The sequence below is a fragment of the Lepus europaeus genome, chromosome 9 (assembly GCF_033115175.1).
Source record: "Lepus europaeus isolate LE1 chromosome 9, mLepTim1.pri, whole genome shotgun sequence".
NCBI classification, from domain to species: Eukaryota; Metazoa; Chordata; class Mammalia; order Lagomorpha; family Leporidae; genus Lepus; species Lepus europaeus.
Genome location: NC_084835.1, coordinates 60,130,894 through 60,146,623, shown reverse-complemented (window position 1 = coordinate 60,146,623; position 15,730 = coordinate 60,130,894). Strand labels below are relative to the sequence as shown.

The window sequence follows — 15,730 nt, the reverse complement described above, 5'->3', positions numbered from 1 at the left end:
AAACAGGCCTAGAAACAAGGAAGGTTTTCATAAGCCAGATCCTTATACAAAACCTCTGTGTGTATGAATACATATATTCATATATATATGTGTAAACATGAACATATATGTATTCATGTATCTTATTTCACCACCACACCCTCCCAAAAGAAGCAATGACATTATCCCACCTTACGCAGGAAAAACTGAGGCTCAGGGAGTCTGAGTTCCTTGCTGCAGTAGCACAAGTCAGACAGACAAAGTCAAAGGCATGTCCATCCGAATCCATCACACTGAGACGAAAGCAATCTGCATTTTCAGGATATTTAAATGAGTGAATATTTTTATTCCTCTGTTTAAAAACCTCTGTTACAAAAATTTTATTTTTGGGTACAATGATTGTGTTCTTTGGAAACCAAGCTGGCACTTGCTCCTGGCCAGGGCTTTGTGTGGTGATGGGTTTTTGTACCAGTATCTCCATCAAAGCTGTATGCAGCAGCAGGCCCTTAAACACAGCTATTAATAGAAGTGCTGTCACTTCAGTCTGTTTGGATGTCTATCCCCCACCCCACCCACAAAAAAAAAAAAAAAAGTCAGTTGAAAACTCTTGACAAATCAAAGCTTAGAGCTGCCTTTTTCTTTCTCTGCCCTTCTATCCCCTTTGAAGTTGGGCTTATTAGATCATACTTCGGTTGGTGCACCCAGTCCAAGAACTGCCCTTTCCATTTCTTAATCCTGGGTTTATCAGTGAAGTGAGCCATGTACCCATACACAGTACACAGAAACAGACCTTCTTCAGGGGGCCTGTGTGGTGGCATAGCAGGTAAAGCTGCTGCCTGCAGTGCCGGCATCCCATATGATCCAGCTCTCTGCTATATCCTGGGAAAGCAGTGGAAGATGGCCCAAGTCCTTGGGTCCCTGCACCCACGTGGGAGACCTGGAAGGAGCTCCTGGCTCCTGGCTTCGGATAGTTGCAGCTCCGGCCATTGTGGCCTTCTGGGGAGTGAACCAGCAGATGAAAGACCTCTCTCTGTGTCTCTCCTTCTCTATCTTGGTAACTCTGCCTCTCATAATGGAATGAACCAAAGCCTTCACCAACCAGGTGGTCAACCAAATGCTGCTACAGGGATATACTTGGCTCCCCACCCAGGAGACAGCAGCTTGAGACAATGCCCCATGACAGCAGAGAGTACCTTGTCACCCCATGTCAGAAGGAAGTAGCTCTAAAGACAGATCATGTCTCTCTACCCCTACTGGACTTTTGGGGCTGATGTAATCCCATATACTCTTGCTTTATAAAAAAACAAGAGGGGAATGTCAGTAAAATGGCACAGTCTTATCTATGGTATGGTCTACACCCAGACACCATTCTAGGCTCTAGCCCCCGCCACCATTGCTGGAAGCCAGGTGGCCACATGATCCAACCACCCGTGTCTGCTCCGCCCCCATCCTACTGGGATTCTCTGCTCCTACTTCCCTGCCCACCTCCCTCCCCAAGCAAAGTTTTAAGAGGACTTGTTCCTGAACCCATGGATCTCTCTCTTTCTCCCTCTGTTTGTTGATCTCTCTCTTGCACTCTCCTCCTCCCTATTTTCCTTCTTTGCCCCTTCTCTCTGGTCTGGTTTCATCCAATAAACCCTTTCCGATAAAAAAAAAAATAAAATAAATTAATTAATTTCAAAAAGAAGAAGACAGAAAATAAATAGATCTTCAGTCCTGCTCCAGGCTGCTTCCTGCTGCCTGGAAGAGTTGATGAGATGAGAGGCACCAACAGAAATTAGCCGCTTAATGAGGGTTGCATAGTGTGCATTCTATTCTTCCTGCTTTACCCTCATCTCTCTTCTGTTCCCTAAGAGGCAAGGCAGCTAAACTGGCTTCAAGACTTCCTATTTGGTACTCATTCTGGAAGTGGAAATGCTCCAGCAAGATAGAAGAAGGCATCATGCCGCTTGAACTACCCGTTGCTACAGAGTTGTGCAGCAGGAATCAGAGCCTGGCCTCCACCGCCATTAAGAATATTACCTTGTGGAGCCGCTGAGCCTGCCTGCCTTCTGATTCTACCTTTTAGAGCAGGAGGAAGCAGAGACCTACCCTGGCCCTTGCAGGTCACTGGCCCTCCCTGGGCTGCCAGGCAAGGCCACAGCTTGAGAATGCAGCCGTTCAGTGCCTGGGATTCAGAGCAGGAAGGGCACTGTGCATACAGTTGCAATGACCTTGAAAATGCAGGTCAGTTCCTCACCGCTGTATTTGATTTGGATCTCCTCCTCCAAAACACAGACAGTAATTCCTAATTTCTGCCGGGCCAGGGGGTAAAGCAAGCCACACGGATGGGAGGAAGGACAAGCCAGCCTCTCTCAGGTCGTTCCAATGCCTGGAATAAGTCGTGGGGAAACAGGGAGCCGGGGGCCAGGATTCCTTTTGTTTTCCCTCCACCGTCATAAACAGGCACAACTGTCAGAGCACAGCCCATCTCTCCTCCTTCTCCAAAAATTCTGCTTTCCCTCGCCAAGCTCTTGGTGGGCTGCTTGCCCTTGGTACTCCTGTAACCCCTCAACACAGTATGGATCACTGAATTATCCCATAACAAGAATTAACATTTTTTTGAGCACTTACAATGAACCATGCACTTGGCCAAATGCTTTCATTGCATCCTGTCACTTCATCCAGTGGTTCCCAACCTTTGGAATATCCTGGGGCGTTTCATCGAACTGCGGACACCTCTGTTCCACCCCAAAACTGATTTAATCGGCCTGGAATGTAGCCTGGGCTTTGGAATTTATTAAGCCTGACCCCCTACATAATGTTCACGTGCAGGTAGATTTGGGAAGCACCGACTTAATCTTAGGACACTCTGATAGGAACCGTAACCTTGACAGATGAAGCACCCGAGACACAGCCAACAAAATGACTTCTCCAGGCTCAGACGGCACTCTGGCCAGCCAGATGCTGCAGTCAGCTTGTGTGGTCTAAATCCCTGCTGCTCAGGCTGTGGGCCACAGACCAGCAACACCTGGGAGCTTGTTCAGAATGCAAATTCTCAGGCCCCATACATTCAGATCTCTAAGAAACCTTGATGGGGGCCAGTGCTGTGGCGTAGCAGGTAGAGCCACTGCCTGCAGTACCGGTATCCCATATGGGTGCCGGATCAAGTCCCGACTGCTCCTCTTCCTATCTAGCTCTCTACTATAGCCTGGGAAAACAGTAGAAGATGGCCCCAAGTGCTTGGGCCCCTGGACCCACATGGGAGACCCCAAGGAGGCTTCTGGCTCCTAGCTTCAGATCAGCTCCTGGCTTCAGATCAGCTCAGCTCCAGCTGGTGCGGCCAACTAGGGAGTGAACCAGCTGATGGAAGTCCTCTCTCTCTTTCTCTGTCTTTCTCTCTGTGTAACTCTGACTATCAAATAAGTAAATAAGTCTTTTAAAAAAAAGGAAGAAACCTTGATGCCTGCTGGAGTTTGAGAACCGCTGTTGTGGCCCTAATCTCAGTCATATGTGCCAACCCTGGGGAGCTCTGGCTCCAGCCTCTAACAATCCCCTGATTTGAGTGTACATGGGCCTCGTCTGGGCTGCTGGTTAAACGTCATTCACCTGGCAGCTGTTTTTGTTGCACTGCTTTCTGCGCTGTTTCATGTTTGTGAATGTGAAAGCCAATAACCATAGCCCCTCTGGGGCAGGGACCGCACCATCTACCCCTTCAGCCCTCCACCCAGTCATGAGCAGGCAGCAGGGCTCAGAACTGTTTGCTTGATTGATGGCCGGATGGAACTAGCGCTAGGGCACCAAGGTAATTAGACAGTCCTGTTGGGCCCTTGCTTTCTGGGCTGGAGGCTGTTGCTTTAGGAGATGAGGATGCATGGGAAGCACAGGCTCTCCTAGAAGCTGTGCAGGTAGCACTGGGCTGCAGGAGGCAGCTGAACCTGGCAGGTGCCAAGCGCAGAAGCATCGGTTCTATTGTTCTGCTGTTTCGGGACTCCAACAGATGCCCCAAAAGCAAGGGTTTCAGCCTCTCTGTGCACAGACCTCAGAGGACAGGAGACAAACACAAGGCTGGACTCTGCAGAAATGGGAAGCCTTCAGCCAGAGAGAAAAAACACAGTTCTTCTCTTCTGTTTCCTTTTTTTTTTTTTTTTTAAGGCAAAATAATAAATTGACACCAGTCCAAGCAGTTAAAAAGATGCTAAAAGGAACTCAATTTCGCAGGGTTTTTTAGTAGGCTGAAAACAGATGTGGCAAACCATTTTAGGATATTCTGGGAAATGAAATGGGGAGGACCGGATGCGAAATGGCTCGTCCGCCTCTTCTGGACCCGCCCCGCCAGGTGCTTCTGCCCGGAAGGCGGCCCTGCCCCGCACACGTTCTGGAAGGAAGCACCCCACGCTTCCTTTCAAGCAATTACAGCCTCATCCGGAGGCATCCGGGCGGGCGACGCGGACTCAGCACGGAGCCAAGCGGCGCACAGCCGACCACGTTCGCGCCGTTCCTGCGCCGCGCCGCGCCGCTCCGCGCCGCGCCGGGAGCGCGACTGCACCTGTCAGCCCTGAGCCCGGCTCAAATTAAAACCCAGGGCTCCAGGCTGCATCTGGAGAGTGGGCGAGCTTTTCGGAGCGCGGGCGGAGCCGGCCTCAGAGGGGCCAGGCAGGCTCAGATTTCTGATGGAGCCCTAAGAAGCCAAGGGAATTGGAAGCGCATCCCTCTGGAAGAAGAGTTTCAAAGATAAACTCTGAGCCTTTGGTACATGAGGGGGATTTGGTTCCCCTGATTCCTAGGCGTTGAAGGCCCTCACATCTATATTTATTGAAAATTAAGAGGGTGAAAAGGTTAAAAAGTCTAAAATAAGTGACATACCAAATGCCATATACCCATTGCATCCTGTTGATAAATTCATCTTACTGGATAAGATATATCTAGATAAGGTATTTTTAAAACTAGGTAACCCATAACCAGTATAACATAGGTAGCAGGTATGGGTGTGATTTTTTTTGTTCAGGAGTAATTTTTAGAGAAACACATGAATTTTTAATTGTTTATTCATTCCATCAATAATTACTTCATTCTTAAAGTGTGCATGCATATTGTATTTGTAGTTTTATATCTACTACCTTCTGCTTTCATAATGGAAGTCACCAAAAGGTAAAAGCAAGTTTCCCAATTACAGAGGAGATTCCAGCATGTTCCATATAAGCATGTTTGTTCGTTAACATTGCGAAAGTTGAGGGCTTAACACTCGATATGTAAAATTATGGTTACTGTCAAATTAGACATCTCCAAAATATACATGATCTACTCAGACACACTTTTTTATTTTTTAATTTATATTTTAAGGAATACAAATTTCGTAAGTACAACTTTAGGAATAGTTATTCTTCCCACCATCCCTGCCCTCCCACCTGCATTCCCACCCCTCCTCCTCCTCCCTCTCCCCTTGCCAGTCCCATTGTCCGTTAAGTTCATTTTCAATTAACTCTGTACACTGAAGACCAACTCTATACTAAGTAAAGATTTCAACAATTTACACGCATGCACACACACATACACACACAGAACTAGTTTTACATTTAACTCTCATGTAAATGAGTTTTACATACAACTCATTGAGGACAGAGGTTAGTGCACAGTGACTCTCTTATGTATGATGTCAGTGAGCACCTGAGGCTCTTGACATGAGCTGCCTAGGCTGTGGAAGTCTTTTGACTTCTGTCAATATTTAGACAAGGCCATAAGCAAAGTAGAAGTTCTCTCCTCCTTTAGAGAAAAGTACATCCTTCTTTGATGGTCCCTTCTTCCCACTGAGGTCTCAGTCACAGAGATCCTTTATGTAGAACATTTTTTGCCACAGTGTCTTGGCTTTCCATGCCTGAAATGCTCTTACAGGCTTTTCAGCCAGACAGGAAGCCTAAAGGGCTGATTCTGAGGTCAGAGTGTTACTTAAAACGATTGTCAGACACACTTTACCCACTGGAAAGGAGAAATTAGAGATATCTTACTCCTTATTTTAGAGACAGCACAGATATCCATGATGTCAAGTTCTGAGATCATCTAGAAGGAACCTTTATAATGTCACAGGTAATGTTACTATGATAAAAAAAAAATCCCCAACAGAGACCAAAAGCTTAACGAGGGCAGCCACCATCTTTATTTTACACTCCTCTGAATCTCCTGCTTCCAACTCCTAGCCCATCTAGTTCACATCTTGCCAACTAATGGCAATGAGGCTTACATGGAACTGCATAGAATTGACTGCCCAAAAGTTTCATAAGGAAGCAACCAAAAGATAGACACTGCAAACAGTCTACCATGATCTTTCCCAGTCTGGAATTTTCCCTCCTACACTAATTTCCTTTCTCCATGAAATTCAGTTCTTCATGTACCATATGGTGTGTATTTGTTGTGTATGGAACACAATGACCAGGTATGGCAGAGTTTGTAGGAAGAAGCAAAACAACACCCTTCTACATGCTCACTAGCAATAAGCAAGTATCTGGCTTCGTAAGAATGGAGTCATCCTAGCTTTGGAACAAGCATGTTTTTCCAGTGCCATCAAAGAATTCACATCTATGAAGGAAAGACTTTGGATGGTGGCGAGGGGGTGGCATTTGAGACAATATTTTCAAGAATGGAAGAACTCTTCAACTGAGAAGAAATGGATGGTTGGGAGGAGAACAGTCAAAACAGAAGGACTGGCATAAGCAGGGATTTGGATCATGGGCTATGTTTTGGATTTAGGCAAACCACTTATCCTTGAAGGTAAAATACTTATATGCAGATAGAAAAGACAGTAGTAAAAGATAAGGCTGAAAAATGCTAGTGTAGCCAGGTTTTTAAAGATCCTTACATGCCAGTCCAAATAATTTCTATCTAATTTTACAGCCACTGGTTGAAATGGGAGAATCTTGAATAGAGCAAGTAAGTGGATGGGAGAGGCTTTTTCTGGTAGTAGACCATATGTGTAGGATGGCCCAGCAGGAAGAAAACAGAGCCTGATTGTAGCATAGAGAATAAAAAGTTGGAAAACATATTTGAGAGATGCAAGAGTACTTTAAAAAGCTCGTGGAACAATGAAATTAGAAGATGTTTGTTTTTGGCACAAAATATTTGGAGGGTCATGTGTTTGGCCTAGTGGTTAGCTGCTGGTTATGACACCAACATCCCACATATATACCAGGATTTAATTTCCAACTCCTGTTCCTTGGTTCCAGCTTCCTGCACACACAGATCCTTAGGGGCAGTGGTGATCAGGTAATTGGGTTCCTGTCACCCACATGGGAGGCCTGGTTTGAGTTCCTGGCTCCTAGCTTTAGCCTCAGCCCAGTCCCAGCCTTTTCAGGATTTGGGGAGTTAACCAGCTAATAGAACCTTTCTCTCTCTCTCTCTCTCTCTCTCTCTGCCTTTTCAAATGAAGTTTTTAGTTGTTTTTAATTTGAGATGCATGCATATGAAGAGTCTTCATAGAAAGCTCTTAGAAAATGCATCTCATGAAAAACTGTGCATGGATTTCAAAACTTTTTTGGCACCAAAATAAACTTACAGTTTAATTCAATTTTTTCACAATTTTTGAATTACCCTTGTATTTCAAAGACATTTCTAGACTTGGCCACTGGTTGAGTTGTGGGGAAGGAAGGGTCAGACTTTTTGCCTGGATGACTGGCATTATCATAGAAGTCACAAAGAGAGCAGTGGATGGTGGACAGTTCTCTTTTAGACATGTGACTTCTGAGATGCTGGCAGGACCTCCAAGGAAAAAGACCCACAAAAGAAGAAAATTTAGTTTCTTGGGGAAACAGGACCAGTGATAGAAGTCCATCCATGGAGAGTCATAGGCAGAAGTGGATGGAACTGCCAAGAATGTAGAGGGTATAAGAGGTCAAGCTCAGAACCCAACGATGGCCATGAGTCCCGGCCTGACCTTTGCACAGGTCTGCCCTCATCCCGAGCACTTGCTGACGTCTGCAGAACTGCACAATAGCATAACCACAGGGCTACAAGGGACCGGGTCTCACAAATTTCTTCTACCTGGAAGATTTCCAGTTGGAGGCTTCACATAATATGGGAAGATACGTGTGCATATCTTAGCAAATTTTTATTTATTGTATTTACTTTGATTAAAATGAATCTGTAGATCTGACTTGGAAAACCCACATCGCCACTTCCTTCTGCAGAAAAAAAAAATTAATCTTCTGTGTTGATTCTGAAGTTCAGCTTACTCCTGCTCAGAAATTTTTAATTTCTGAAAGTAGAAGGAATTCAAGATTCAGAGCAGCTAAAATGTTGCAAACTTCCTTTTATAGTTTATTTTTCCAGGTCACTCCCAGAGTCTGAGATGCACAGGAAATGGATGCTTCCTGTAAATGGCGTATCTGTAGTATAAATGCAATTTGTTAACTTCAGGCTTTCTTCCTCCTATAACTCAATTATAGACAATCTAAAAAAAAAAAAAAGACCTTTCTCTTGAGTATATGGTTAACTTTTGTTTCTGTGTGCAAATTATATCCTCTAAGTTATAGTAGGACCCATTATTGAGGGAACTCAAAAAAAAAAAACAAAAAACCAGAAACAGAAACAAAAAACCTAAACCCATAATTTCCTTTGTGTTTTCTAAAGGTCAAATGCTGCAAATATTGGCCAGATGACACAGAGATATATAAAGACATTAAAGTTACCTTAATCGAAACAGAACTCCTGGCAGAATATGTGATAAGAACATTTGCTGTTGAAAAGGTAAGTACACCTGAACGCAGATGGGCTCTATCTGGTGTTTTCTCAAGGTGGCACCTTGCCCTCTGATTCTGTAATAGTTCTGTGCCATTGTTAAAGTGCATCATTCCCATTTCATACGAATCTATACTTTGCAGTGAAACCAAAATGTATTTCCTGTTTGTTTTCTTTTTCTTTTTAACCTGGTTGATACCATGCTGCCCATCTCTCTCTCTCTCTTTCTCTTTGTTCATAGAACAAAGTCTGTTCAATTTTGATACCTGGCCTTCCAGATTGATAAATTCCCTTCATGCAGTGTGTCCACTATGAGTTTCCCAGTAGTGAGTTAGTGTCGGTGTTGAGACACAGGTGCTAACTCCTCCTGGATTCCGTCACTTCCTTGAGGCTTTTCAGGCCCACAGTTTGCCATGGACTGATGGGTTTTCCAGGGAGAAGTGTCCTACCTGGAAACCTGAGTGAGTGATCCCCATTAGACACAGGTCACTCCTGCATGAACCAGCCCATTTGTTCATACTCACTCCCATACTGATGTCAGCCTTTTGGAGTTGCTGGTGTTGGGTCGGTGAATGCTGTTGCTTTGATTCTGCCCTGCCTCATCCCATGTGCATGGATGGGGCTCCTTCCCTGGGAAGCACTGTAGGGCATAACAGGGAATCTCCTTATTCCCCCTCTTTCTGCTGACATAGGGAGGGGCCGGAGGTGAAGCAAACTGCAGTCCATCCAGAGAAGTGGCACAGGTAGGCTGTGGGGAAGATGGAGGTGATGTGGCTGAGACACTCTGCCTTCCGAAGGTCCACAGACTTTTCTAGGAGGAGCTATCATGTTCCAAAACTGAGCCTGCACAGCTGCCCTGGACTAAGCAGTTTTGCTGTGCATTTGTTCTGCTTGCACTCATTTAATAGTAGCAGGGCCCCGTGGAGGACCTGGGTTCTAAGCAGAGGGCTGGGCAGTTGGCTCCTGCCCCTCCAGTCTACTTTGTATTCTCACTGCAGCTAAATGTACTTTGTGGATTAACAAGACCAGTTCCAGGAAATCAAGGAAATGGCAGCAGCTGTTTATTGGCTAATTTACCCTGATGTTTTGAGCTACCATTTCTGGTTTGCAAATCCAAATTTGTCATAGAATCACAAGGCTGAAAAGACTTTAGTTTATTTTAATCTTCTTCTCATACTATTTAGCATTTTTTTTCTTAGCCTGTCTTTTTTAATAAGCAGGCAGGAGGCTTGGAGACTTCAAAGAAATTGGAGTTCTGGTTGACTCAATTCTTCAAGTTCTGAGCCTCACACTTTGATGTCGATTTTTTCCATCTTAGACAGGATTGAAAAAAAAAAAAAAAACCACGTGGAAGATTTTTGGATGGCTCTTGGCAAGAACACTCATGAATAACTGCATTAAAACAGATAGTGATAAAAGACCCTCCATTTTTTTTTTCTTTAGAAAAAAAAACATCCAAAAGCCATCACTTAAATATGGAGTTCTTTGAATAATAGTCAGCTCTCTAATAAGCTGCAAAAGCATCTCTGTTGCTGAAGGGTGGGTTTGTTTGTTTCTTTGCTGTTTTTTTAACCTCTTACTGTACTGTTCTACATTCCCAGCTGCACAGAAATGTTCTTTTAGCCTTCAGACAACCAGTAAAGAGGTGTTGGAAGGAAGGGATGGAAGAGGTTCTTATTAATGCATTGGGGGAAATCACAGTGACATGTTAGTGATTTTCTAACTGGGCAATTGGAATCTTTAAGGAAAACAAATCATTGAATTTCGGTAGGACATTTCTTGTAGGCTTAAACTTTCTCATTAAAAGGCAGAGGCAAACAGAACAGTTAGGCATGCACTTTGAGATTCTTGCACTGTTGACGCTATTTGAGAGCAGGATGCCATCAAGGGACCTCATGGTGAAAGATGGATTTGGTCTTTATGCTGCAAAACAAGCAGACACATTGCAGTTTGAAACTGATGAATTCCTGTTTTAATCTGACTCTCCCCTTGCCTTTCCCATATACCTAATGACTCAAAGCTAAACAGATTTGAAATCACTTAGGAGTGTCCTTCTAAAAGTTTGTGCGAAAGTGGTGTTCCAAGATAAATTTATTTGGGGGGCAAAAAAATTGAAATCCATTCATAGTTTTTCCATAACACAGTTTCTTCTAACTTTTTGAAGATCTCTTGTATGCATGAATTTCAAAAATTTTTGCAACAAAACAAAGATTTTTGAATTCCATTGTTCATGAACTATTTGAAGTACCCTCACTCAGTGCCCATTGTGGCAAGAGGAAAACAGTTCAAAAGTCTGTATGAATCGAGACTGGAGCATATCGAGTCACTTATCCTGGCAGGAAGGGAAATGGACAACAGCCATCCAATTCTCTCTACCCAAGGAAGGCATGATCCCCCTGACTCAGAGAATATGCACTTGATAGTGCATTCCTTCCACAGTGTTAAGTACCCACTATGGGCTGTGTGTACCACTACTATATGACTTGAATTCTGCCTTCTCATTAAGTTACATGGGAAAACTAAGTGACAATTATTATTTTACATGAATGCTTACTACAATGAAAAATAAGGAAAACATATCCTGAACATTTACTTGGGACATATTTGGGCCATGATTGCTTATTTTCTTCGCCAAATATATTACTAAACTGCAAAAGGAGAAACTGCTGTGTCAGTGAACAAGAATGAACATTGGATCCAAAGCAATTTCCTTTGATAAATCTTATCAATAGTGAACATATTAGAAGGCAAAGGTTTATTCTGGGCACAGGTTTTCTGCATTCTAGAAATTGACATTTACCTGCTCAAAAAATGAGCCTTAGAGATCAGTTGGGAGCCCATCTCAATATGGATAGGGTTTAGGGCTTTGAGATGCTGGAGTTAAAAATCTAGCAGGGGAAGAAATGCTCCCTTATGTCTGCTTTGAAATAAATAAATTTCTTGCTAGTAAGCTTTCCCAGTCTGCAGGGTGCTCACCACCCAGTCTGGACCACACCTGCCTGAGTGAGCTCAGAGAAAGCCAGGGGTGCCCCCTAGGGGTGAGGAGGTGAGTGAGTGACACAGGCTCGGCTCCATTCTGATGGAGATTTTGGAGTTGACCACCTGTCCTTGTGTTTTCAATGATAGTCACTTAGTAACTCCTAGCCACCCATAACACTGCTCTGGGATCAGCCTAGTTAGCAGATAACATGTTGAATTGCATTTGGGAGTCCCTGACAACTTAATTCCTTAATTCTTAAACTCTTAATTTAAGCATTTTCCCGGAGAAATCAAGCTTCCGTATTCATGCATTATTAAACGAAAACACAGTAACACACTGATAACAAACAAGCCTTATCTTAGAATCTGTAAGTGCTTGCCTCTGATCTCTCAAAGCACATAAAAATTCTGGATTTCTTTGTCCACTAACTATGAACAATGATCAATGATGAATGGGATAAGGTTAGTGTGTGTTTCCTTTTAAGATGTAATAAAAACCAACGCCTGGACCTGCTACAGAGATGGGATTCAGTAAATGCTCATCAAAGGAAGAAGGGACAAAGTCACATTTGATCCTAGGTTTACATACTGCCCTGATCTGAATTTGTTATTTTAAAACAGACTTTTTGCTTTAAAACCTCATCTTAATACATAGGCTCATATTGATGGGTATAAATGAACTTGGTTATTCTCGAAGCAAGAGTAAATTAAAAGCAAACACAACCATAAAGTCTCTTTCCTTCTGCCCTCCGTTCAGTTCAGCAACAAGCAGCCTGCTTTCTTTAATTTGCACATCTCATGTAGAATTCCGGCAGAAAGTCACTCCGATTCCCATGGCGTACCTTTGTCTATCTGCCTGCTTCCTCCAAGCAGACTGTGATGGCCACTGGAAGAGGAGACAGTGTCTTCAGGTCTCTGCAGCCCATGTGCCAGGCCTGGAGCACTGTAGTCCTTTAGGCTTTTAGTGATTGAATGAATGGGTTAAATGTTATCCGAATTGAAAAAAAAGAAACCTACAAAACTCTGCTTTCAAGTGAAGATCACCCTTCTGATCTATCTAGTGGAATGTAGCCCCCATTCATTCTTCCAGCAAAGTTTGTGAGCATGCGTAGTCTCTCTCTCTCTCTGTGTGTGTGTGTGTGTCTGTTCAAGTACCCAGCACAAGGAGGCAGCAGGGTGCAGACCAGAAAGATGGGTCTTGCATTTCAGTAGCTGGCATTGAGCCCATAGCTGTCCTTTAATTTCTTCAGGTCTCAGTCCTATGGCTCTTTCTGTATGGATTCTCACCCCATCAGCACACTCTGTAATCCAAGTGGCACAAAGTTTTAGACATAGTCTGCTTTTTTAGAAAGGAATTTTGAAGAACCAAAGAAATCCATCCATCCCTTTGCCGGAATTGCACACGTAGATTAATTAGCACACTGTCTAAACATCACCTCTCCTTCCACATCCACAAACATCTTCACCAGGCTGATAAGTCTTCCAAGTTGCGTGTGCAACCTAAGAAGGACCTTCCTCCCCGGCAAGTCTGTGTTCACTGGCTCTAGGGTTGCTACTTAGGGTGCTGTGCCCTGCCCCCATGGCTTTTGCTCATCGTTGATTTTCTGTTGTTCTCTTCTGTGTTGTGGCTGGCTCCCGAATGCAGAGAGGCGTTCATGAAATCCGCGAGATCAGACAGTTTCACTTCACCGGATGGCCCGATCACGGGGTCCCCTACCATGCCACCGGCCTGCTGGGATTTGTCCGGCAGGTCAAATCCAAGAGCCCGCCCAATGCCGGCCCTCTGGTGGTGCACTGCAGGTGAGCGGAGTGCTGGGTGCCTCTGAAAGCAGCACCCTGGCTTCCAGGGATGGGTCTCATGGAGGGAGGCGGGAACAGTTGATGAAAATGTTTTGGAGCTTGATAGAAGGTGATGGGCGCCAACATTGTAAATGCACCCTTTGCCGGAAGTGTACACTTTAAAACAATTATGTTTATGGCATGTGAATTTCATGTTAATAAAAATGCAAAAAGGAAGTAGCGGCAGGAGCATGGGGGTCCCTGGTCCTCGGCTGACGGAGCCCTCTTTTCACGCAGCGCTGGTGCGGGGAGGACTGGCTGCTTCATCGTCATTGACATCATGTTGGACATGGCTGAGAGAGAAGGTGTGGTGGACATCTACAACTGCGTGCGGGAGCTGCGGTCGCGGAGAGTGAACATGGTGCAAACAGAGGTACTGCAGCCCACCCCGTCCATCCTGGGGCCTTGCTCCCCACTGTCTGTGTCTCCTCCTCGCAAAGCCAAGGGCAAAAGGAATCTCACCAACTAGCTCTGCAAAATGCCTTGTACGAAAAAGTGACTCAAGTGACCTGCCTGGCAATCCCTGTTTCCTCCTTCCTTCCTTCCTCTCACCTGGCTCTGCTTCCTCCTCTTTGTTTTTCCTTTCATAAATAAACAGAAAGCATCCAGAGTGTGCCAGGTAACAGAATCTCTAGTCGGGAGCCAACATCTTTGAATTTTTCTGTGTCGGGGGGGCCAGTACAGTCTGTGCATGGAGCATTCAGGGTTTCCATACCGCTTCTCTTTACCCTGTCTTTTAAACTAGCTGGGAACCAGAGCAAGACCACTCCTGAGAATTGCCAGGCATTTGCCAAGTGGCTTTAGGGTATCTCTGAACATTTTATTCTTCTCCAGGGGACCCGGGAAGAACTGCAGACTCCTGTCCCTAAAAATGCTGCCAGTGGCTTGGTATCAGGGGGATTTGCCCATTTGGTAGGCGTGCTCAGCACCAACTAGTTACAGGACACCTGTAACTCGAGCCGCGTCGGGAATTTAAATTACTGAGAAGTTTTACATCCTGCTCTTTGGACATTCATATTTTTTAACCGATATTTGATGGTTTTAAGTAAGCATTACAACCCACCACCTAGAAAATGATTCATGAAGCAGACTGAAGAATAAATAAGAATGTCATACATTTAGATTGTACATTAAAGTTTACAAAAGCCACTGGGAAACCTAATCCCATTTTTTAGCTAACATAAAAATAACAAAGCTGTAAGTGCTGCTTGCATGGTCTCTTTTTTTTTTAAGAGTAGAAATATTTTGATTTAAAGGTAATAAAGATATAATCGTTATTTTTAAAATTCATTTGAGACAGGGAGAGAGGAACAGAGAGAGACACAAGAAAAGACAGTGGCACAGACAGAAAGACTCCCATTTGCTGGTTCACTCCCCACCTGCCCTTAATGGCTGAGACTGGCCAAAGTTGGGAGCTAGGATCTCAGTCTGGGTCTCCCACTTGGGTTGCAGGGACCCAATCACCTGAACCATCATCTGCTGCCTCCTAGGGTCTACATTAACAAGTAGCTGGGGAATGAACCCAGCTACTTTGATATGGGAGGTATCTTAACACCCAGGTTAAACACCTGCTCCTTGTTTATATTTTTCATGTCCTTTATAGTCAATCAAATGTTGCCACACCCAGTTTCTCAGTTAATTTCATCTCTAGAGGTGGTTTTTAGTAATCAAGAGGTCTGGTTTTGGTAATCAAGAGATCTCGTTACTTATAGAAATTAAATTAACAGGGGTGGGCATTTGGCAGGACCTAAGATGCCATTTTGGGATATGTGCATCCTGTATCAAAGCTTGGGCTCCAATCCCAGCTCCACTCTGACTCCAGCTTCCTGCTAGATGCCAACCCTGGGAAGCAGCAGTGATAGCTCAAGTACTTGTGTCTCTGCCTTCCATGTGAGAGGCCCTGACTCGGTGCCTGGCTCCCAGGCATTTGGGAATTAAATCAGTATCCCCTGTGGCTGCCAGTTCACGTCCTGGCTGCTGCACTTCCAATCCAGCTCCCTGCTAATGGCCTAGGAAAAGCAGTGGAAGATGGCCCAAGCTGCCCATGTTTGAAACTCACATGAAACGCCTGGCTCCTGGCTTCATCTTGGCCATCTGAACCAGCGAATGAAAGATCTCTCACTCTTTGTCTCTCCCTCTCTGTAACTCTTTCAAATAAATAAATAAATCTTTTTTAAAAAAATCTCATATAATGATGAATCATTATAGTAAAACTTTCCTAATTAAC

The 15,730-nt window shown here is 44.4% G+C and overlaps 1 protein-coding gene across 2 annotated transcripts in view; it reads left to right on the top strand.

Annotated features, from left to right (window-relative positions):
* The window catches only part of PTPRM (protein tyrosine phosphatase receptor type M), an 884,602-nt gene that overhangs the window by 837,029 nt on the left and 31,843 nt on the right, over window positions 1–15,730 (top strand). For both annotated transcript variants that reach the window (XM_062201377.1, XM_062201376.1), the window contains 3 exons: window positions 8,578–8,694; window positions 13,310–13,464; window positions 13,741–13,876. In XM_062201377.1, the coding sequence (XP_062057361.1) occupies window positions 8,578–8,694; window positions 13,310–13,464; window positions 13,741–13,876 (408 nt within the window). The remainder of the gene's footprint in view (window positions 1–8,577; window positions 8,695–13,309; window positions 13,465–13,740; window positions 13,877–15,730) is intronic.